Source organism: Syngnathoides biaculeatus, chromosome 11, assembly GCF_019802595.1.
Source record: "Syngnathoides biaculeatus isolate LvHL_M chromosome 11, ASM1980259v1, whole genome shotgun sequence".
Taxonomy (NCBI): Eukaryota; Metazoa; Chordata; class Actinopteri; order Syngnathiformes; family Syngnathidae; genus Syngnathoides; species Syngnathoides biaculeatus.
In genome coordinates, this window is record NC_084650.1 from 30,969,378 (window position 1) to 30,990,468 (window position 21,091).

A 21,091-nucleotide genomic window follows, 5' to 3' on the forward strand; every position below is an offset into this window, starting at 1 on the left:
ACCTCCTGCCCGTCGACAGCTGGGAGGATAAGAAAACGGATGGATAGATGTCATTCATTTACAAACTGCTTATCCTCACAAGGGGCGCAGGAGTCTATCCCAGCTAGCGACGGGCGGGTCACACATGTGGGCCGGTTGCCAGCCAATCACAGCGACAATCAATGCTGCCTGTTTTTGGGACGTTCATTCCTCACGTTGGCAACAAATTGATGCAGTTCAACAAGTGTGTAAAACATTTATTTCTTAAAACAAACGTGCCAACTTCAGTTCACCCAAACTATGGAAAGGGACACATGACAACTACAACTAATGCGTGAAGGGCGGTCCCGTCCGATCTACAGGGTTAAAGGTCACAAGCTAAAGAAAAACAAAAGAAGGTGTCGGTGGCCGCTCACGCGCTCGTCTTCTTGGCCCGCTTCTTCTCCGTTTTGCCTTGTTCCTTTTCCAGATGTTTCTGAAATGACAAAACGCCACCACAGTAACATTTTGCCCGTCCCGACGAACGGTTCACGATACGCCTTGGCCGATATTAGTCCTTTCCGGCTGTTTTTTTTAATCTACAATTATTCAACCAGATTACGGAATACAGAACAAACCAATGCACAGCAATGACAGACAATCGCCGATCATCCTGCATCCTGTCCGGGGGTAGGGGGGGAAAAAAAAAAAAAAAAAAAAAAAAATGGAAGTCGTCACTCCCCAACTGGTCTCTTAAATCGAGCTTCTGCCTAGGATGTTTTTTGTTTTTTTTTAAATTTTAATCTTTGCCCCCCCCCCCCCCCCCCCACCTCACCTGCAGCTTGTCGTAGTGCGTCTGGCTGCTGCAGTGCGTCTTCTTGGCCATGTCCTCGTTGGAGTAGAAGAGCAGACAAACGCGGCAGTAGTAGCCCAACTTGATGTGTTCCACACCTGCAGTGAGGTTGGGCAAAACATTCAGTACCGGTACCGAGCAGCGCCGGGGAGGCTCGGCGGCCCCTCGCTCACCGACGGCCTTTTGGGGATCGAACGGCGGGAGCGGCAGCGACGCGGCGGCGGTTTTGGTCTCGGAGGCCGAGGGGCCGCTCTCCTTGTTCTGAGGGTTTTCCGTCTCCATGGCGACATCCGACGTCTCCTCTTTCAGCTGGGTGGGTCAAAAGAACCCAAATCGTCAGCGCACACTAATTTAACTTAACTTTGGCGATGGTGCTGAAAAGAGAACCGAACTGACTTCTTGTTCCTGGTCCGGAACGTCAGGAATGTCTGCCGCCGTGTCCTCTTCGTTCTTGCCACGTGCGCTCAGTGCATCTTCCTGCTCTTCAGATTCTTTTTGCTCCTCCTCCTCCTCCTCGTTGTCGTCCTCGTCTTCTTCTTCTTCTTCTTGATCTTTCTTCTGGTCTGCTTCAAGCTGCTCTTCAGGTTTTTCCTCTTCCTGTTTGAGCCCTCCTTCTTCCTCCTCCTCCTCCTCCTCCTCCTCCTCCTCCACCTCCTCCTCCTTCTTCTCTTCTTCCTCGTGGGCTGTCAGTTCTTTTGGCGGTTGCTCTTCCTGGGCTTTCTTCTCTTCCTCTTCCTCTTTGATTTTCTTGGCTGGAGGTTCTTCAGAGGGTTTGGAGGACTTTGGAGGCGAGCTAATCGGCCCCCTCTTGGCGGCGGCGCTGGGGCAACTATGCCTGCACACGTACGGGTGGAAACGTCACGAAGCGACGCGACAGCGAGCATTTACGGCGGCACGGCGGCGCTCACCCGTACTTGAGCTGCATGTACTTCCTGCTGACGTAGATGAGAAGACGTCGACCGTTCAACTTTGGTTGGTTGGTTTTGTAGGCTTGGGCCATTTCGTCCGCTGCCTCCGCCTTCTCCATTTCCAGGAAGCACTGCGCGCGCACAAAAGCAACGATTACTCCACAATCCCGGATCCCGGAGCGAGCCAGCCGCGTACCTCTCTCTTGATGGGGTTCAGGAAGTACTTTTTGACTTTGCCAAAGGGTTCGGCCAGTTTGAGGACGTCCTCATCTTCGTATTTGCTGTTGGGCAGCTGACCCACGTACACCACCCTGCTGTTGCCGCACTGAAACGACAGCAAGCGAGAGCGGTAACCCAAAGGGCCCCCCCCCCCCCCCGCGTGTGGATGAGCCCCCCCTCCCCCTTCCCCTTCCCCTCACCTGGATGGTCGGGTAGGTCAGAGAGTGGTTGACCCTGACCGGACGCCCGCACACGGACGGCCTCACGTTCCCGTTGTAGAACTTGGCCATCGCCCTCGCTTCTTCTTCAGTGGCGAACTGAAGGAAGGCCTGAGGGGGAGGAAACGAGCGCACGTCGGTCGGTGCCATCGCCGACAGATCAGCGCCGTCCTACCTCTGGCCTCCAGTCCAGGACCAGATGCTTCACCACCTTCCCGAAGGGCGTCGCCAGTGCCAGCAGCTCATCCAGGTATTTGTACCCTCGCCTGAAGCCCAGGACGTTGACCACCCGCAGGCCCTGGCGGGAGGAAAAGCCCAAAAGGTCACTTCCTGTCCTCGGAGTCAGACAGACAGCTCACCGTGGTCACGATGCGACGTACCCCCTTCCTGGATTTGTCTGCAGAGAAGAAGAAGAAGAAGGAGGATGAGCGCGGCGGTGGCGTAATCGGCGCGCGAACGCGAGCGGTCGGTCCCGACGACTTACCGATGCCGTCGGACTTTCTCACGTCTTCGGCCTCCTTCTCGTCGTCGGGCAGCTCGTCCAGCGTCACAAAGTCTTCCATGTTCTCCATGTTCTCCAGGAAGCTGTCGTCCTGAGCGGAAGACGATTTTGTTACTCCGTCGACCGAATTTTAACTGTGCGTCGCTCTTCCGTACGGGACCGTCGCCTCCCTCCCTCCCTCCCTCCGCAAAGATTTTGGGACGATGAAAAGTTACCTCCTCCGTCGTCTGCTCGACGCCGCTTCCCGACTCCGCCCCCTTCTCAACCTCAGCGCCGTCATCTGCGGGCGTCTCGTCCGTCAGGTCGTCCTTCCTGGCGTCACCGCCGTGTTCTTCGGGAGCCTGCGAAGACGCAGTCTTATGTAGAAGGATCGCGCGCGAGGCCGCGTTCTTCGGTTTCGGCGAGGTCACCGTCTTTTGGCCGCCGCCCTCGCCTCCCTCAGGCTCCTCAGTCTCTGCGGGCGCCCGACTTGGTTTTTGCTCCCCATCCGGAGCCGTCTCACTCTGATGCTCCTCCCCCTCCCCCTCCACCACACCCGCCACCTCCTCTTCATCCTCCGAAGCCGATTTGGCTCCGTTCTCCTCGTCTCGGCTCCTGGAAGGAGACCGGGACCGAGACCTCGACGCTTTCCTCTGGGTTCCGGTCCTGCGACCGCTCCCTCCGACCGGTTCCTTGTGTCTGCGGTCGATGCTGATATTAAACAAAAAAACAAACAAAATAAAAGATAATCCACACACGAAGAAGCCGTTTGCCGTTCCGGGGTCACGGTGTCGACAAATGGCAAGCAGACTCACTTGAGGGTCTTGTACTTTGTGCAGATGTTGAGGCGGACGGATCGTCCTTTGATTGTGAGCGGGTTGACCGTGTAGTACTTGACCATCATCTCTGCGTCCTCAAACGTTCCCAACTGGATGAACGCCTGGTGTGGACAGCAGCGGGAGTCAGTCATATTGATATTGGCGTGCGTTGCAAAGTGGCAACAAAAAAACACTAAACGAGGACAAGAGTTAAGTCGGGTGTTTGAGGGCAACCTCGGGGGCGTGTGCCAATTCCTGGCTTGGCGGCACCCGCGCCTCGTCGCGCCGATTCCGTTTTGTATTTAAGCCTCTTGTCGAGCATCAGCTGGCATAACTGCCGCGTCAGCGCGTTATTGGGCCACATCGAGTCATGTGACGTTTTTCACCTTTTGCCGTGTCCAATTTTTGACATTGTTTCATGTTTTTTTGGGACCGTCGCAGAGTTCGACCGCCTTCCCGTGTACGACATCTGCCCGCCAATATATCTTCTCAAAATCCACGCTTACGTCTCGGCTTCCCGCATCCGGGTCCTGCCCTTCGCCTCGTTCGGGACAAAAATCAAGTTTATTCATCTCGTCTGCTAATGAATCATGAATTTGGACCTCGTTATGCACGAGAGCGCGTCAATTAACGAGAACTGACAAGAAAACGGCGGCACCGCGTGCTGGAGATGGAGTCAAAATATTTTGTGAAAAAACAAAAAGTAGGATATCGGTGGGGGTGGGGGGGGGGCCAAACAAGGAGGTTGAGGGAAGCGAGCAGGTGCTGACGACATCAGAACCATGTCAGACAAACACACAACGTAACCAGCCTGCCTGAACGTTAACTTTGGGGGGGGGGGGGGGGGGGGGGGGAGCGCGCGTCGTCACATGTAGTCTTCACCTGGTCTGTCAAGAAGAGATGCTTCTCCACCACACCAAAGCGAGCAGCGATGGTCAGCAGCTCTTCCTTCTTGCCGACTTCTCTGGGCAGGTTGGAGAAGAAGACCACCTGACTTCTGCGACCCGGACCGTCCGTCCTGGGGGGCCAGGGCGGACGGTCCGACGACGACCGCTCGTCCTTCTGCAGAGGGCGACGCGTTAAAACCGGGAAAGGGGAGCGGGAGCTGGGAGGGGCCGTCACCTGGATGAACATCAGCCTGTTGGACAGGTAGAAGGTGATGGGCTTCCCGTAGAGCGTGGCCGGCTTCCGCTCGTAGAAGCTGACCATGTCCAGCGCCTCTTCGTGGGTCTCCATTTCCAGAAACGCCTGCCGGAGACAAGAGCGCCACTCCTTTTGTCGCCGTTGCAGAAACTAACGCCACGTGCAGGTGTGGCGCGCCTGAAAGCGTACTTTATTCTTGAGGACCAGGTTCTCCCGCAGACGGCCGAAAGGTTCAGCGAAGGCGAACAAGGTCTTGTTGCTGAGCGGCCTCCTGTCGTATTTCACCACCACCACTCTGCTCCTCATCTGCGGAAAGCCCAACTTTCTCATGGCCCGCTTCTCTTCTTCTTTGGTCTCAGGAACGGATAAACCGTCAAAGCCACGCGTGGCGCATACAGCGAGGTCTCAAGAACTCACAAGCACCCACGCACATACACTGACCATGTTTGAGCCCGAGCGGTTCTGCCCCGACATGCCGAGACCCAATCCCGGTCCAGGTCCTGACACACACAAAAGCAAAAAAATTTGGGCTCCGTCAGACGCGACGCGACACCGCGGTCCGACGTGGACTCGGGAGGAGACGCGCCGCACCCCAACTGGACGACACCCTGGCCGCCGGGCAGGGCGCCGAGGGGGCGGGTCCCAGCAGTCCCGCCGACAGGTTGGTGGACTCCATGGCGCCGCTGTAACGCAGACGACACCAACGTGAGGTCGCAACGCAACGAGAGGTGACAAGACGCGACGTACGCTCATGTGGTACCTTCTTCCCGGTGCCCCGCTGGGATCCCACTCGGGGTACCTGCAAGGAGACGGAAATACTTCAATCCAAAGCAGACGACGAGAGAAAAATAGTTGGGCGTGTCAAAATGCTGATGCTGAGTCAGCTTGGAACAACCACTTTCAATTGCGGACCTCGCTTCTTCCCAAAAAGGCCCTATGAGGGTTGTTTCAAGCGGCCACCGCATCTTTTCCGGACGTTGTGCGCGTGCGTCGCTTACATGTTGAGCAGCACACGCCTGTTCTCAGCATGTCGAAGTCCATTGGTGTGTTGGGTCCACTCCTACGCATATGCGCGCACACACACACACACACACCCAGAAAAATCAGCTCACCCCCGCACGGATGTGGGTAATATTTGCATGTCCAAAGTGTTTTGTTTTATCTTTACGTGTGAAAGATCAACAAGGAGAGCGTCCTTGACGTCAAGAAGACAAAATGGAGGACGGGCAAACGAGCGGTCCCGTGTGATTAAGATGGCGGCGAGGAGGCGTGGCTTTACTCACCATGTTGGAATGCACGTCAAAGTCACAAAGAGAGCACACGTGCGGGAACCTCGCGGGCGGGGCTCCCAAAAAGTCTTGGACCTTTCCCTGCGACGGGGAGCCTTTCCTGCGCGGCTGCGTGAAGGCGGGCTGGGAGAGCAACCCCCCCTGCAGACCGCCGTAGGAATCGTGGAGTGAAAGTTCAGAGAATGACCGCTCTCTGCCCCCGCCGCCGCCACCGAAATTCAAGCCCATCCCGCGGCCCAGGGAGGCCCCCTGCGGGGAAGCGAATCCGAAGTCCGGCGAGCCAGAACCCTGGCCGAAAGAGGCGGCGCCCATCCTGCCCCCGCCGCCTCGGTAGGCCTCGTCGGGGGGGGCGGAGGCGGGCCCCCGCCCCGCCTTTCGGTTCTTCAGCTGCATGAGGATTTGCGGGAGCGTCTCCACGCTGATGTCCTCCTCGGGGATCTGAGCCAGAGCGTCCAGATCGGAGGGTGACAGGCCCAAGCTGGCGAACAGCTTCATGGTGCCGCCCAGATGGCCGCCGCCGCGGGCCACGCGGGAGCCACTCTCCTGCTCCTCCACGCCGCCGCCCCCGGAAACCCCGCCCCCCAATTGCCGGATGGGCCGCTGCTCGTTCACGCTGAAGTTCAAGGTGTCGGCGGCGGCTAGGAGGCCCCGCCCCGCCGCAAAGCCTTTTGGAGCGCCGTCCATCGCAGGTCAAAGAGGACAATGACACCAAAAAAAAAAAAAAAAAAGGCTCAAGATGCGTCCGGAAGGATCCACGCAAAGTCAAGTCTGGAGCAAAGAGGCAAGCAGAGTCCTGAAAGACAGTGAAGGACAAGCAGACATTGTGGTCTTCGTGTCCACCAAGACCACAAGGAGGAAAACAGGAATCAAATAAAAAATAAAAATAAACAACCTCTGCAGAGACAAAGCAGGAAGCTCAAAGTAGAACAGGAAAGTCACCTGGTCAGAGAACCGCTTCAGTAAAGAAAGAACATCTTCGTCTGAAATTATTTGGGAATGTGGACAACATTCTTTAAATAAAATACACATTGCCTTATCGATGTATCGCATACCCGTGTCAAATTCAGTATCATTCATTTCCCGTAACGCTTATCGCTACAGTGTGCTGACTCTGGGCAAGGGTCAAGCGAGGTAGATCCTCAACTGGTCGCCCGCCGATTGCAGGCTACACACACACACACACACACACACACGAACAAACCATTCGCACCTATGGGGGAATTTACAGTCTTCAATAAACCTGACATGCATGTTTTGGACATGTGGGAGGAAAGCTGAGTACCCGGAAGAAGAAAAAAAAAAAAGCCACGCAGGTGCGGGGAGAACGTGCAAAACTCCAGACGGGGGAGGCCGGATTTGAACCCGCAGCCTCAGAACTGCGAGGCAGCCGCGTTCACCAGACGGCCGCCGGACCATCCCCGATTCAGCAAATACTCTGAATCGATCCTCTCCCCGGCCAGCGGGGGGCGCTTTGCGTCTGACCAGAAACAAGAAAATGGCGCCCAGAGTAAAAAAGCAGCAGCGTGAAGCCGCTCCGGCGCCTTCCACTTTGAAAGCTCATCTTTGGGGTCAATTTGGATTCGTTGTCGTTCCAGAACACGGGAAATAGACAAAAGGAAGGTCTTTTTGCATGAGGTAGTATATTCACCCCCCCCCCCAAGTTCCAAGACGTTTGTACACAATTAGAACATGATTCTTTGCTTTGGTACTGCATCCGCACAAGAGAGAAAGATATTGTGCTAAAAATAATTCTGATGTTGCTGAAAAGTGTGACCTCGCATAAGGCATGAAAAGAAACCTTTGGAGTAGGCCTACTTTTGGACTCGACCAACAAAATATTGGAACTGAAATGGAATCACAATCCAAATAATCATCTGGAAAGGTTCCTAAGAACAGTCAGACGCTGAATTCGTGCAATCACGTGGGACCACTTCAAGTGCACGATGAACTTCAAGTTTCAACAGACGTGCTCGAAAGGTGGAAGAAAATGTGCTAACAGCTACATGTGCTAGCTAACGTGTTAACAAACACGGCGCTGAGATCGCGCACCGAAAACTACAATTACTTTGACGTCGGTTCAACTACAATGCAAAGACGTCATTTTTCAAATGTACAAGTTAATTGGCGTCTTCAACTACCGACTGGTTTTCAACCATTTGTGGCGTCGCCACCGCGAACGTTAGCCTTGAGCTAACCTCAATCGTAGCTCGTAGAAAAAACGGCTGTTGTTCACGAAAGCCGACGCGCACGGACACTGGATGCATGAATACTTTCCAATAAAAAAACAAACAAAAAAAAAAAAGCTAGGAAATCAGTGCAGGTGGATGACTCCAAAGTAGGAAACGTACGTTTGAGGCTCCGACCTTGTCTTTGTCTCTCCTACTTGACGAAGAACTGCGGATTGTGCGAACGCGACGACTCAAGTCTCGCGAGATGACGTCTCCTCTCCTCGCGCTTTGCGGGAGGGAGGACGCGCCTACGCTGAAATGTGATTGGTTAAAGGTCACGTACTGCTGCAATATGAATGGCTACTGCATCCTGCCGGGAAAAAGAGCCAATTGGATTCTTCCAGGGCGCGGATTAGTCGTCATTTTTTTTTTCCCCCCACAATTTTTATTGAAAAGACAGCAGCGAAATGAAGATGAACATGAAATAACCCGTTTAAAATTGCGACTGCGTGAAACGTGTGCCTCACAATTGGGAGGGACGGGGGTTCAAATCCCGGCCTCGCCTGTGTGGTGTTTGCATATTCTCCGGGTGCCGCGGTTCCCTCCCACACATGCGCAAAACATGCAAAAATGCACGCGAGGCAGGACTGGAAATGATTGCGAGTGCGAATGTTTGTGATTATCTGGCGACCAGTTGAGGGTGTAGCCGAAAATCGGCGCTGCTTCCACCCTTGAGAATCCTCCCTGTGAATGAAATGTTCCTTGTTTGTTCCGAATGTGGTAGCAATCGGGGCGGCACCGATTCTCATCCCCGTGCGTGACGTCATCGGGCCTCGCGTTTCAGCCAATTGCAAAGGAGCAACGCGCGGCGTCGACTGGTAAACAAACAGAAGCCTGGCGGCCATTACCGTCTGCGGGAAACAAGCAAGAAACGAGACGTTTTGCGGTAAGATCGTGTCGGCCGAGTCCATTCTTTGTGTTCCGAAAAGTACATTTGGATCGCAATGATATTGTTGTCGGCGCGGGGACGTCACACGTCGTCGTTTGTCTTCCTGCTTCGTGCTAACGATTAGCCGTGGCGGCGGCGGATAAGCTCCATTTTTTTTCGCTCTCTCGTGTGACCACGTCAAACTTTTACGCGCCACATTTGTCAACACATCTTCTTTTACTCCTTGGGCGCTTGTTTTCAACTTCGCGGACGACGACGCGATTTTACAATGACGTCAGTAGCTATTTTTGCAACGCTTGATTGAAATCAGAAAAAAGTGTGTGTGTGTGTGTGTGTGTGTGTGTGTGGAAAGGGGGGGGGGGGGTCGCCAGCAGCGGCAGCAGCAGCGACAACCTGAAAGCATTTTTCACCACTCGGAGAAGCAACAACATGATTGCGATGTGGATGATTAGATCATCATTCATTTATGTGTGTATTTCAATTCAGAAAGTAATTGGGATCGATCAGTGTAGAAAACGTTATCAAGCCAAGTTTATTATATTGAGTACAGTATATTCCATTCAAAAAAAAATATATATATTTTTTTTTTGCTTTTTTTTTCCATTACATTTGGATTTGGTCTGTCAGGATCAGTACTGAAGTTTTGTTTTTTTAAATACTTTTTCCACCTTTGCCCGCGTCAGGCACGTGGACATGAAAGACCCGAGACCGAGTCACGCGACGATCGGCGTCGACGCGGCTCCGAGCGACCCGCGGGATCCCGACCCGTTCGCCGAGTACGTGTGGATGGAGCACGAGGAGGAGTTCGACAGGCAGGTGAGGTCACGGCCAGGTCGCGGCGAGGCCAGCGGGCGTGCTGATCGGCAGCGGGTGACGACGCCCGCAGGTGGAGGAGGAGTTGTGGGAGGAGGAGTTCATGGAGAGGTGCTTCCAGGAGATGCTGGACGAGGAGGAGGAGTCCGAATGCTTCATCCCGTCCCGAGACCTGCCGGTGAGCCGTGTTTTTGGGATGTGTGTGGGGCGGGATTTGAAACCCGGTCCTCAGAACTGTGTCTTCAAAATTGACCCCTCCGTACAGGGCACTTAACCACGCCCCCTGAAGTGACGCCACGCCACGTGCGCTGACGTAAGACAAACAGTAAAAATGGCAAATACAATACAATAAATACATTCTGAACTGAGAGAGACGCCATGCTTCTGATTTCATTCAATCGATCACACGTAGCGGTGTTCTGCTAGCGAAGAACGTCTCATTCATTTATACGAGACGTGTATTAAAAATCAAATTTAGGGCATATCTTCGCGCAAACACAGTCTGGTTAAACTTCGGCCGCGAGCCAGCAAGAAAGCGACACGTTTGTGCAGTCCGATCGTCGCTAAATATCGCTCAACAAAGAATAAGTGTGGCAATCGTTCACACGTAGCAATGTTATGCTAGCGGAGAACGTCTCGTTCATTTATACGAGACGTGTATTTAAAATCAAATTTAGGGCATATCTTGGTGCAAACACAGTCTGGTTAAGCTTCGGCCGCGAGCCAGCAAGAAATCGATACGTTTGTGCAGTCCGATCGTCGCTAAATATCGCTCAACAAAGAATAAGTGTGTCAATCGTTCACACGCAGCGGTGTTATGCTAGCGAAGAACTTTGAATTCATTTATACCAGACATGTATTGAAAATCACATATAGGGCATACCTTGGTGCAAACATGTGTGTTCCAGTTGATATTAGATGGATTTAGTTGATGATGCGGTCTTCCACAAAGTTTGATCCATCGAAGGCATTTTTCGGACCGGGTCTTCGGTTTTGGAAAGGGCACGAATCGAAGTCCCACCGACTCGCCTTTCGGGATACCCGTCGTCACTATTCCAAAGTCTATTTGTTAAATAACCCAAATACGCGATAAAACGCTACCAAAACCTATACTGGACCGTGCAGCGTTGTCGGAGAAAATGGCGGGAGCAAAAACGGGCTTTGGTCTATGCGGATCTCTGGCCTCTGATTGGTCAGTGACGCGGATTGCGCAATATCCACGGAGGGGTCAATTGTAAACTGAAGCGGTGGCCTCACAGTTCTGAGGACCCGGGTTTAAATCCCAGCCCCGCCTGTGAGCAGTTCGCGTGTTCTCCCCCGTTACCCGGGTGGGCATTCCGGTTTCCTCCCACATCCCAAAAACTTCAGAGACTCTAAGTTGCCCCGTCGGCTGTCTCCGTGTGCCCTGCGATTGGCTGGCGACCAGTTCAGGGTGTGCCTCCCGCCCAGCAGAGGGCGCCATCTGATTTGGCTTCGGCTCCTTCTTCTTCTTTGCCCTGCGCAGACCAACACGATCAGCGTCCTGAACCCCAACGCCAAGGAGTTCACCCCGGGCATCCAGAAGCACGTCATGTGACCGGGCGACAACGCGGCTGCGGCTTCTCTCCCCTCCCTCCTCGGTGTTTGGGCGTGTCTCCGAATGTATCCGTGCGCTCTGATTGGTTCAAGTGTTTTGTCTTAAGAGTTAGAGCTGTTGTGGCTTCAGGTAGGTGCCGCTTTACCCACAATGCTTTGCTACAGCTGCACGCAGCTTGCTTGTTTTTCTAAAGGCACAAATCTACTGTCAAGAAAACACAAAATGTAAAAAAAAAAAAATAAAACATATTTTTCTTAAAAACCAAAGTCTTGTACATTACAGTACATTTGGAGTCATTTAATAAACTGACCCGACAAGGCGCTAAAATATATTTGCAGTATTTTTTGGCATCGCTCGCAGCGCATAAATGCTAAATATGTTTGCCCTTTGACATCAATTGTTTTGTTTGCATGAAAGTCTCTTTCAATTTTTAAAAAATAGTCAATTCTCCACTTTCGGTAAGAAGGTTGAATTTAGTCAAAGTGACAATTAGGAAAGAACGGAAAAAGGTAGAAAGCGTAGAGAGGAGGAAGTACTCTGGCGTGGTACAATTGGTGGATACGCGCAATATTGAAAAATCGCCGTTAAGTCCCCTAAAATGGCTGCCGCGGTGTGAATGAATGAAGCCTCGCAAGTTTACTTGGCGCGCTTCTCTCTCGTCGGAACAAAATGGCAGCCGGCGCTAGCGGCTAATGGCGTCCCCACGTGATCTTTGACGTCGGGATTCGGTCCCGTGTCAGCAAAAAAAAACTGTGGATCGGATCGGACTGACTGAATCCGCATCGCCAAAGGAGGACGCATCACAGACTTTCTTTCTGGTCACAAAATTAGAACATGAGGCACTTTTCTCCAAATGATGAATAGTTGTACACAACTGCTGTGTACCCACATAAGAGGCAATACTCTTAATTGGACAGTACAGTGACCCCATTATTTGTTGGGTGGGGGGCACTGCTGATGGATTCCAATAAAAATGCACTTATTTCATTGTGCAAAAAAAAAAGATAAAATGACCACCTCCCCATCAAAATGAGAATTTTATTTAAAAAAAAAAAAAAAACAACCCCAAACCAACAATTGAAGCTATTTTACAGCAAATGCGGCATAAGGCACCGGCGGTCCGGTCTCTAGAGCCCCCCCTGGGCCAGTTTCCTGAAGAGCTTGCGCCTCTGCGCGCTCGTCATGTTTTCGCAGCTCTCCAGCAGGTTGGCCACAATCAGAGTCCGCTGGACGCCGGCGGACTTGACCCACAAGCGGCCGTTCATGCCCGCCACCAACTCGCACGGGAAAAGCTGCTCCAGCTCGGACCGCAATTCGCTCTGGGGCGCCAACAACCTGGGGAGGGACGGGGTTAACTACTGTTTAGTGCCCTCTGCGCATCCATCAAATGATCGCTAGTCAGTAAATTCACTACGACGTGGGCCAAATAATTAAAACGATAGCGCAGTGGAGACCTGCTGGAAAGCTATTTTGAGCACGTTTTTCCAATCAGATTGAAACCATTTGCAACTTCTTTTGTTGCGTACCATCCTTCTACATAACCGTCGGCTCATCGTTTGGACACCTCGGGACTTCATTCGCAATCATTCCCGACTCCCCAATGGCTAAAAAACCGGATTGAGAATTTTCACGCCGGTCCACCAGTTCAACCGAGTTGGAGCGGCCGGTCCAGATTGGAGCTCGAGTGAGTCCGCTGCAAATGAAGTGACGATTGTCGGTCGGTCGGTCGTGAAACGGGTGAATGGCTGCAAAAAGGCCCAATCGTTGACGACATTTCGGGCCCACGAACTGAAGCGAAATCGGGCGTACCGCCTGACGAGACCCAGCGAGACCCTGAAGAGGAGACCGCCTGCTCCAAACACTCCCATCCCATTGGCTCGTCCCGCACTGTCCACGCACGCGAGTTCCGCCTCCATGTCCTTGTTGGCCACGATCAACTGCGCAAACAGGAGGTCGCCCACCTGCAAAATGGGGGCACGCGGGGCTGATGCATGTGCACGGCCGGGGGGGGGGGGGGCAGGCGGGGGCCGACGACCCACCTGCACGTTGGGTCGGTTCCTCTTTGTGGAGCCCTCGAAGGCCAAATAGGACAACGACGCCTGCTCGCTTCCGCCCACGTCCACCTTGAAAACGTCGCCAGATTTGGACGTCACGATGCCGATGACCGTCTCTCCTTTGACTGGAACGTACTGCAAACACAAACATGCAAAGCTATCCGTTATTTTCTATTCGCACACGTAAGAGACTCCTTCGGCTTTTGTTTTTCTCCTTGACTTTGAACCTGCGACTGTCGCCTATTGATGACGCACCACGCAAAGTCTCGTCTGTCACGCGGTCGGCGGAGTCGGGATTCGGACCGGAGACGACCCGCCCAAGCTACCGAGGCACAGTCAGTGAAATAGGCATTGACATTGCATTTGGGTTTTAGGCCACGTCACCCGTTTGTGCTGGGCGTCCATCCAGAACATGTTGGGCTCCTTGTGTCGCAGAATTCCGCTTTTGTACACCAGCAGGCGGTCGCCGCTCCGCCGCAGGCCGGGCCCGCAAACCACCTTGTCGGGTTCCGAGGGGCCCGCCAGGGGGATGGTGTCGGCGGCGGAGGTCGTGTCCAAGCGGAACTCATCCCCGGGCAGGAGAACCGAGCCGACTTTATCTTTTAACGGCGAGAGCATGGCCGCCGTGTTCCGCTCGCAACTCTTCTCCGATCGTTTCTGTTGATGCCCGCAGCGACCTCTGGCGGAGGGGAGGGACCGGCCCTTTTCTTTCTTTCTTTCTTTCTTTCTTTCTTTCTTTTGTCTGGCTTTCTTCCTTCCGTACCCTGTTGTGTGAATTTGTTTGTAGATTGAAATCCCGCCTCGCCTCGGCTCGCCTCACCAAGTGTGGACTCGTCGCCCCCACCGACCTGCTCGGTTTTCTTTGCGCTCACTAAAAATGTTCTTGTCAATTTGTTTGTTGTTGTTGTTGTCGTCGTCGGTACTCCACATGAAATTCCTTGTGCCTTGTTCCACACTTGGGCCATGAAAGTTGTTTGAGATTCTAAATTGCTCGTAGGTGTGAATGGGATCGCAAAGGGTCGTTTGTTTTTCAATGTGCCCTGCGGTGGGCTGGCGACCATTCGAGGGTGTGCCCCGCCTCCAGCCGGGATGGCCGCTTGAGGAGAAGCGTCGCAGAAAATGGATTCCTAGAGTTGTTGTTGTTGTTGTTGTTGTTTTTTTTTTCTTGTTCTAAATAATATTGTCAATTTTATGTATTTAGGCAGCACGGTGACCTCGCGTGGCTTTTCTACGGGTGGGCATTCCGCTAACCCTCCCACATCCCCAAAACATGCTTTCGAGGTTTGGAGACTCTCAACTGCCCCTTCGGTGTGTTTGTGAGTACGACTGTTGTCTGTCTTCATGTGCCCTGCGATTGGCTGGCGACCAACTTCAGGGTTGACCCCACCTGTCGCCGGGATGGGCTCCGGCACTCTTGCAACCCTGATGAGGATAAGCGGCTAAGAAGATGGATGGATTCTGTCGAATGAATTTGTTTGTTTATAGTCAGCATGAAAAGGTAAATCCAAAACATCCTTATTTGAAAAGTACAATCCATAGTTTGTTCTGAATGTGGTAGAAGGGCGCCTTTAAAGCTGCTTCTGATATTGGAAAGTTCTGCAAAATAATCCTTTTAGTCAAGTAACGTAATGTTTCAATGCAAAGATAAGATACAAATATGTGGTCGTATACAGCCAATAAACATATATAAAAAGTGTACAATAAGCGTCATGGAGCAAAAAAAATGCAAATTGAAAGTTGAGAATGAACAAAGACTGCATAAATTGTATCCCGTATACAAAGTGAAGAATAAATAAAGGAAATTCTTGGGAGAAAGCAGCTGTCAAACCTCAAAAGGTCTCATGAAAAAGAAAGAACCTGCGAGCGTGAATGGTTGTCCGTCTCCACGTGGCCTACGTTTTGCCGGCGACCGGTTTAGGGCGTACCCAGCCTCCTGCCCGGTGCTCGTGAGGATGAGCGGCTCACAAAACGGACGGAAGCGGTCTGGAGGCGCTTTCGACCGCGAGCGAGTCGAGAGCCGCGTGAAGAAATTTCATCGCGTTTTGTGGCACGATGACGACAATCCCGCTCATTCTGAGATGAGACAACCGCGGCAAAAGATGACGGATGACGCGAGATCTGTTTTGTTTAGAGTCTGCATGTCACAAAGTGACGTACAAACGCTAAAGTGGTGAATAGATCCAGATTTTGAACTTTGAATTTCCACTAAAGCTGCTCAATTCTTTGTGAAATTTTATGAAGGACTCCCTCCGTTTTGTTGATTAGCTAGCGGACAGAGTCTGCATGTCACAAAGTGACGTACAAACGCTAAAGTGGTGAATAGATCCAGATTTTGAACTTTGAATTTCCACTAAAGCTGCTGGTTTTGAGGGAGGTTCTGAAGGACTCCATCCAAACTCCACGAGTGGCGCCGGTCCCGGGGGCCATCTCGGCGAGCGGACGCCAGGTCTCCGGTGTCGGGTTTACTGCTTTTCTTGCCCAAACGTGAACGGGATGACGCGGAGACCTTCAGGTCCGCGCGGAGACCGACAGAAGGGTGACTGTCGTCCTCGGCCCCGACGCGGACGCTTTGCCGGGCGGGTCGGCCGGCGGCGGGGCGTCGCCGAGGCAACAGAGCAGGCTTTTGGCCTTGTCCCTGAAGTCTGCCGACACGTAGTAGTAGATGAAGGGGTCCACGCTGCTGCTGAAGGTGCTCACGGCCAAGCTGAGCATGTACGGCACGTACGCGTCCTCGCCGACGTCGTCGGCGGCGTAGGTGAGGAGCAGGAGAACGTTGCTGGGCAGTACGCAGACCACGAAAACCAGCAGTACCAGCAACGTGACCCGGACGGCGTGGGCGTACCGCTCGCCCTCGGCCAGCAGCGCTCGCAGGACGCCGCAGTGGCAGAACAGGATGACGCCGAAGGGCAGCAGGAAGCCCAGCGTGAACAGCGTGGCGAAGTAAGGCAGGAAGAAGTTCTCCTGCTCGCGCTGGGGAAGCGCGTCGTGGCAGGTGGTGATGTCGGGCCGGTCCAGGGTGTACGTCTGCCGCGACATCAGCAGCGGCAACATGGCCGCCAGCACCGCCGCCCACACCAGAGCCGTCATTTCCAGAGACGTCCGACGGCTGCGCAGGGTCTTGGCGCCGAACGGGTGCACCAGGGCCACGTAGCGGTCCAGGGCTACCAGCGCCAGGCACAGCACCGACCCGTACATGTTCCCGTAGAACGCGGCCGTGACCATCCTGCAGAACGGCTCGCCCAAGTCCCAGTGGCTCCCTCGGAAGTGGTACACGATGCGGAAGGGCAGCGCCAGCAGCAGTAGAGAGTCCACCGCCGTCAGGTTGATGAGCAGCACGGTGGACGGGAGACGCTTGGTTCTGAACACCAGGATCCAAAGGGCCAGCAGGTTGGCCGGGAGACCCGTCGCCAAGGCCAGGAGGTAGAGCCCCGGCAGATACAACCTGGTGGTCGGGGCCTGGATCTCCTTCAGCTGCTTGTCGTTCAGAGTGCTCACGTTGCACGACACCTTCACCCGGAAGGCCCGCAGACCTGCGCGGACCGAAGAGAACTTTATCAGGACCGTCGAGGAAGGAGGGCGGGCGGTGATGCGCGAGGAAGATGCGAAGAAAACAGCCGGCGGGTTCCCAGCTCAACAAGCTCGGCAGTGCTACGTCGTAGAACCGGAATCAGCGTCATGAGCCGAGCATGTTCAAAACACGCAAAGAATTTGTCTCTGGTATTTGGAGCCACTCGAGTACTCCGGCAACCTGGGCGATGTATACGTTTAGGATGTAAAACACCGACAATAAGTACAGAGGGTCACGAAGCCGTGTACAGCGAGGTGGCAAGACCGGTGGTGTAGCAGTCCCGACGAAGACTACAGTCCAGTACAAGTACGGTAGAGTTACGAAGCTACAACGCTCGCGTGGGCCGGCGCAGATCGGCACCAATTTGCGGAAACTACACGTTGTCACGTCCTGTGTGAACGCAGCAATCGGAACCAATTGGATGAATGAAGGTTTGGGCGAAGGGGAGACGCCGTCGCCATCCTCGTGCACGAGCTGATGACAAGCGGCTCTCGTCGACCAACGGGAGTGTGACGACGCCCCCAAGAAGCAACGTGAATGAGATTGCGGACTGGGGACTCGCTGATCAGGTCTACCGTCAACTTGGGTATTTTTCTCTTCGATGGACATTTGAAAAGGAACTTGATAAAACCAGCTGCTGGGATTCTCCACATCGCCGGAAGGAAGATCCAAAAGTGGTCTTCACCTGAAGACAAGACAACTTGTCTCTGGACTCACTGAGACCCGAACCCGTGGCAGCGTTTGACCTGCACAGACCTGAGCGTGCGTCCTTGTCGAGACCCCGAGTAAGACGGAACCGCAAAGACGTCGGAGCGCCACAGATCCTTCTGGGTGATATTTAACCTACGTCGTACAGCATGGAAGATGATGGGAAAGGAGGACGAGAGAGAGTCAAGTCAACTCACGCACGGACATGCCGGAACATTCCTCGGCGGGAGCGGGAGACGACGACGCGCCGAGGACGGACTGCAGCAGCCAGAGCCGGACCAAGACCCGAAGCCCAAAGCGAAAGCGCTTCATCGTCTTTCTCTCTTTCCTCTCGTGAATTTGGTCGATTTTCCAATGAATTTTCCAATTTCTCAAAGTTGACAGAAACCTCCTGGACAAGTTTAATTGTCTTTGTGACGATTCATCCCCCCAATTTCGAGGGCAGTTTCTCAGTCTCGTTCCAGGCCGAGCCCGACGTGGTCCAGATGGTTTGGCTTTGGAGGAGTCAGCTGGCCGCCAGCTGTGAGAGACGAAGTGCGTGCCGGGTAGTCGGACAACGATCGCAGCGCGGCCGAGCGTGCGGAAAGTATTTGCTCCGTTTCCTGTTTTCACATCACTGTCCGGTCCCGATAAGGACACTTCCCGTCTCTGGTTGCCACGGCGACTCGTTCTCGTCCTCCGAGATGCCGGCGCGTTTAAAGTGCGTCCGAACACGTCGATGCACGCGAGATGCGTGCCGCTGGAGTTCTCGGGGAGCGTAATCCTTGTATTTGTAGTATTTGTCCCCGTCAAGTTTTGTCGCGTCGCTCTACGGCAGCTTCAAGAGGACGAGGAAGTTACAGCAAATGTTGCTTTTGGCTGTGGATCATCAGCCGTTCTTCCGCTTCCGCTCTCTCTCTCTCTCTCTCTCTCTCTCGCTCTCCGTCTTCTTGGAAAGAGAACAACTTCCATCCCCCACACTAACTTATTCCATGAATTGTGCAATCTAACAAGATGACTCGCGTGTGATTCACATTTCCATCCTTACTTAGCCTTTGAATGTCCGTCATTGAATTCGCAATATTTTGCACATCGCTCACCGACCGACGACTTTCTGCGCCATTTGCACCATCGTCACCCTACTGGACAATGTGTTGGATCGCTCTAAATTTTACCGACCCACGAGGGTCAGCGCACGCTCACCGAGGTCCAAAAGGAATATAAGAGTTTGAGCTTAAAGTAGTTCATTAGATGTTGCTGCATCCTGTGTATGAAAGTGCGAGACTGTAAAGTGCTGAGCGTGTGACTGGTGGAACGAAACAGGGTACGTGGTGCAAGATTGGAGTGTTTTAGAACAGACGGCGCGAACTGCAAGGAGGATGCGGAGACGACAGGACTCGGAGGCAGTTGGTGGAAAAACTGCTGTCAGGAAACCACCACCAGGAGGAGCCAGCACGCCAGTCTGCAGGGGAGGAGTCGGGCCGACATCCGGGGGACCAAAGGAGACCAATGAGAGAGCGCCAAGGATACCCGAAGGAGACGCAGAACCAATAGTGACTCAGTGGATTGTACTTTGACATTGTTCTGGGAAACTCGGATGTAGAGGACGTCTGCTGGTGGCGACAGAGACGTACGGGGTCGTCATGGGACCCAGGTGCGTGTGGAAGGAATAAATCCACTCGCGTGTGTGAAAATGCCGGCTTCCTGATACCTTTCTATTGCACAACGATTGTTGGATGAGTGGCAGTTGGGTAAGGTCACAAATTGGAGTCAGATTACTAACTCGAGTTTACGATGATTTAGAAAAATATAAAATTCCAACAGTCCGCACGGGCGTCGAATGTCCTCAAAGCGGACGTCGTCGTCGTAGTCGCGAGGAGGCTTCGACGACCGAGACCGGTTCCTCGCACTGCCGATAATACGCTTCCCAACGACCGAGACCGGTTCCTCGCACTGCCGATAATACGCTTCCCAACGACCGAGACCGGTTCCTCGCACTGCCGATAATACGCTTCCCAACGACCGAGACCGGTTCCTCGCACTGCCGATAATACGCTTCCCAACGACCGAGACCGGTTCCTCGCACTGCCGATAATACGCTTCCCAACGACCGAGACCGGTTCCTCGCACTGCCGATAATACGCTTCCCAACGACCGAGACCGGTTCCTCGCACTGCCGATAATACGCTTCCCAACGACCGAGACCGGTTCCTCGCACTGCCGATAATACGCTTCCCAACGACCGAGACCGGTTCCTCGCACTGCCGATAATACGCTTCCCAACGACCGAGACCGGTTCCTCGCACTGCCGATAATACGCTTCCCAACGAACGAGACCGGTTCCTCGCACTGCCGATAATACGCTTCCCAACGACCGAGACCGGTTCCTCGCACTGCCGATAATACGCTTCCCAACGACCGAGACCGGTTCCTCGCACTGCCGATAATACGCTTCCCAACGACCGAGACCGGTTCCTCGCACTGCCGATAATACGCTTCCCAACGACCGAGACCGGTTCCTCGCACTGCCGATAATACGCTTCCCAACGACCGAGACCGGTTCCTCGCACTGCCGATAATACGCTTCCCAACGACCGAGACCGGTTCCTCGCACTGCCGATAATACGCTTCCCAACGACCGAGACCGGTTCCTCGCACTGCCGATAATACGCTTCCCAACGACCGAGACCGGTTCCTCGCACTGCCGATAATACGCTTCCCAACGACCGAGACCGGTTCCTCGCACTGCCGATAATACGCTTCCCAACGACCGAGACCGGTTCCTCGCACTGCCGATAATACGCTTCCCACATTTCACTCATTGTACAAACATTACTAGCGTATCCTTTGACAGGTCCATCCGTTATCTGAGCCGCTTATCCGCGGGAGCGCCGGAGCCGATCGGAGCCCTCGTCGGGCGGGAGGCGGCGTACGCCCGGAACTGGTCGCCAGCCAATTGCAGGGCAGTTTGGAGTTTCCAATGATTGCGTGCTTTGGGTGCCGGTGGCGCGGAGGTTTGGGAACCGGAGCACCCGGAGGGAAGCCACGCAGGCGTGGGGAGGACACGCTAACGCCACACAGAACCCCCGTCCTCAGAACCGTGAGGTCGACGTGCTCACCCGACTCAAGGCGCGGCGGCCACATGATTTTCGAAATCATTTCATGTGGCCCCCGAAGACATATCATGCACCAACTTTCACGATTCTTGTTTAAATCTGTCCCAAAATGATGTTACTAAACATCCAGTCATTGAAAAACCCCCAAACTAGTTCATCAATTTCATGTATAGGTACAGTACGCTGAAGCAATGAAAGATTTTTTGGGACGGTCTCACAGTCAGACTCGGACGCCGCTGCTCTCGAGAAATTAAAAGATGGTCGAAAAGACTT

At 53.6% G+C, this 21,091-nt stretch overlaps 4 protein-coding genes across 9 annotated transcripts; 1 reads left to right on the forward strand and 3 right to left on the reverse strand.

Moving 5' to 3' along the window:
- Nucleotides 1–221: 221 nt before the first annotated feature.
- On the reverse strand, nucleotides 222–8,320 carry matr3l1.2 (matrin 3-like 1.2). 4 transcript variants are annotated; one of them, XM_061834486.1, is made up of 21 exons: nucleotides 8,251–8,320; nucleotides 5,882–6,680; nucleotides 5,597–5,658; nucleotides 5,359–5,397; nucleotides 5,190–5,281; nucleotides 5,040–5,098; nucleotides 4,788–4,904; nucleotides 4,578–4,703; nucleotides 4,338–4,517; nucleotides 3,453–3,577; nucleotides 2,874–3,348; nucleotides 2,641–2,749; nucleotides 2,537–2,553; nucleotides 2,332–2,454; nucleotides 2,139–2,267; nucleotides 1,916–2,044; nucleotides 1,720–1,850; nucleotides 1,208–1,646; nucleotides 985–1,120; nucleotides 794–909; nucleotides 222–454 (listed from the first exon to the last, which is right to left on the reverse strand). In XM_061834486.1, the coding sequence occupies exons 2-21, from the start codon at nucleotides 6,569–6,571 to the stop codon at nucleotides 392–394; spliced, it is 3,357 nt and encodes a 1,118-aa protein (XP_061690470.1). In that variant the 5' UTR covers nucleotides 6,572–6,680; nucleotides 8,251–8,320; the 3' UTR covers nucleotides 222–391. The 4 variants fall into 4 exon arrangements, with proteins under 4 accessions (XP_061690470.1, XP_061690473.1, XP_061690474.1 ...); XM_061834489.1 differs by lacking the exon at nucleotides 8,251–8,320 and having other exon boundaries at nucleotides 2,874–2,999; nucleotides 3,069–3,348; nucleotides 5,882–8,076; XM_061834490.1 differs by lacking the exons at nucleotides 5,882–6,680; nucleotides 8,251–8,320 and adding an exon at nucleotides 8,083–8,240.
- A 364-nt stretch (nucleotides 8,321–8,684) lies between these two features.
- On the forward strand, nucleotides 8,685–11,701 carry LOC133508442 (polyadenylate-binding protein-interacting protein 2-like). The gene is made up of 4 exons (XM_061834509.1): nucleotides 8,685–9,001; nucleotides 9,688–9,820; nucleotides 9,891–9,995; nucleotides 11,322–11,701. The coding sequence occupies exons 2-4, from the start codon at nucleotides 9,698–9,700 to the stop codon at nucleotides 11,391–11,393; spliced, it is 300 nt and encodes a 99-aa protein (XP_061690493.1). The 5' UTR covers nucleotides 8,685–9,001; nucleotides 9,688–9,697; the 3' UTR covers nucleotides 11,394–11,701.
- Nucleotides 11,702–12,411: 710 nt separating this feature from the next.
- Nucleotides 12,412–14,071, reverse strand: exosc3 (exosome component 3). Its single transcript, XM_061834506.1, has 4 exons — nucleotides 13,832–14,071; nucleotides 13,433–13,582; nucleotides 13,203–13,354; nucleotides 12,412–12,728 (listed from the first exon to the last, which is right to left on the reverse strand). The coding sequence occupies exons 1-4, from the start codon at nucleotides 14,063–14,065 to the stop codon at nucleotides 12,521–12,523; spliced, it is 744 nt and encodes a 247-aa protein (XP_061690490.1). The 5' UTR covers nucleotides 14,066–14,071; the 3' UTR covers nucleotides 12,412–12,520.
- Nucleotides 14,072–15,954: 1,883 nt separating this feature from the next.
- Nucleotides 15,955–19,410, reverse strand: si:ch211-132p1.2 (proteinase-activated receptor 4). 3 transcript variants are annotated; one of them, XM_061834497.1, is made up of 3 exons: nucleotides 17,772–17,863; nucleotides 17,591–17,700; nucleotides 15,955–16,977 (listed from the first exon to the last, which is right to left on the reverse strand). In XM_061834497.1, exons 2-3 carry the CDS (start codon nucleotides 17,622–17,624, stop codon nucleotides 15,956–15,958), a joined length of 1,056 nt encoding a protein of 351 aa, XP_061690481.1. In that variant the 5' UTR covers nucleotides 17,625–17,700; nucleotides 17,772–17,863; the 3' UTR covers nucleotide 15,955. The 3 variants fall into 3 exon arrangements, with proteins under 3 accessions (XP_061690481.1, XP_061690482.1, XP_061690480.1); XM_061834498.1 differs by lacking the exons at nucleotides 17,591–17,700; nucleotides 17,772–17,863 and adding an exon at nucleotides 17,925–19,410; XM_061834496.1 differs by lacking the exons at nucleotides 17,591–17,700; nucleotides 17,772–17,863 and adding an exon at nucleotides 17,921–19,409.
- Nucleotides 19,411–21,091: the final 1,681 nt, after the last annotated feature.

Excerpts from the sequence above, each read along its gene's own strand:
- matr3l1.2 (XM_061834486.1), bottom strand. The coding sequence starts at position 6,571 with ATGGACGGCGCTCCAAAAGGCTTTGCGGCGGGGCGGGGCCTCCTAGCC. Across the intron at positions 4,518-4,577 it reads ACAGGCTGATGTTCATCCAG|AAGGACGAGCGGTCGTCGTC; the intron begins GTGACGGCCCCT and ends CGCCCTCTGCAG. Across the intron at positions 2,045-2,138 it reads TGACCTACCCGACCATCCAG|TGCGGCAACAGCAGGGTGGT; the intron begins GTGAGGGGAAGG and ends CTGTCGTTTCAG.
- LOC133508442 (XM_061834509.1), top strand. The coding sequence starts at position 9,698 with ATGAAAGACCCGAGACCGAGTCACGCGACGATCGGCGTCGACGCGGCT. Across the intron at positions 9,821-9,890 it reads AGGAGGAGTTCGACAGGCAG|GTGGAGGAGGAGTTGTGGGA; the intron begins GTGAGGTCACGG and ends CGACGCCCGCAG. Across the intron at positions 9,996-11,321 it reads TCCCGTCCCGAGACCTGCCG|ACCAACACGATCAGCGTCCT; the intron begins GTGAGCCGTGTT and ends TGCCCTGCGCAG.
- exosc3 (XM_061834506.1), bottom strand. The coding sequence starts at position 14,065 with ATGCTCTCGCCGTTAAAAGATAAAGTCGGCTCGGTTCTCCTGCCCGGG. Across the intron at positions 13,583-13,831 it reads TGGACGCCCAGCACAAACGG|TACGTTCCAGTCAAAGGAGA; the intron begins GTGACGTGGCCT and ends TTGTGTTTGCAG. Across the intron at positions 13,355-13,432 it reads GGAACCGACCCAACGTGCAG|GTGGGCGACCTCCTGTTTGC; the intron begins GTGGGTCGTCGG and ends CCCATTTTGCAG.
- si:ch211-132p1.2 (XM_061834496.1), bottom strand. The coding sequence starts at position 18,035 with ATGAAGCGCTTTCGCTTTGGGCTTCGGGTCTTGGTCCGGCTCTGGCTG. Across the intron at positions 16,978-17,920 it reads ATGTTCCGGCATGTCCGTGC|GTCTGCGGGCCTTCCGGGTG; the intron begins GTGAGTTGACTT and ends CGGTCCGCGCAG.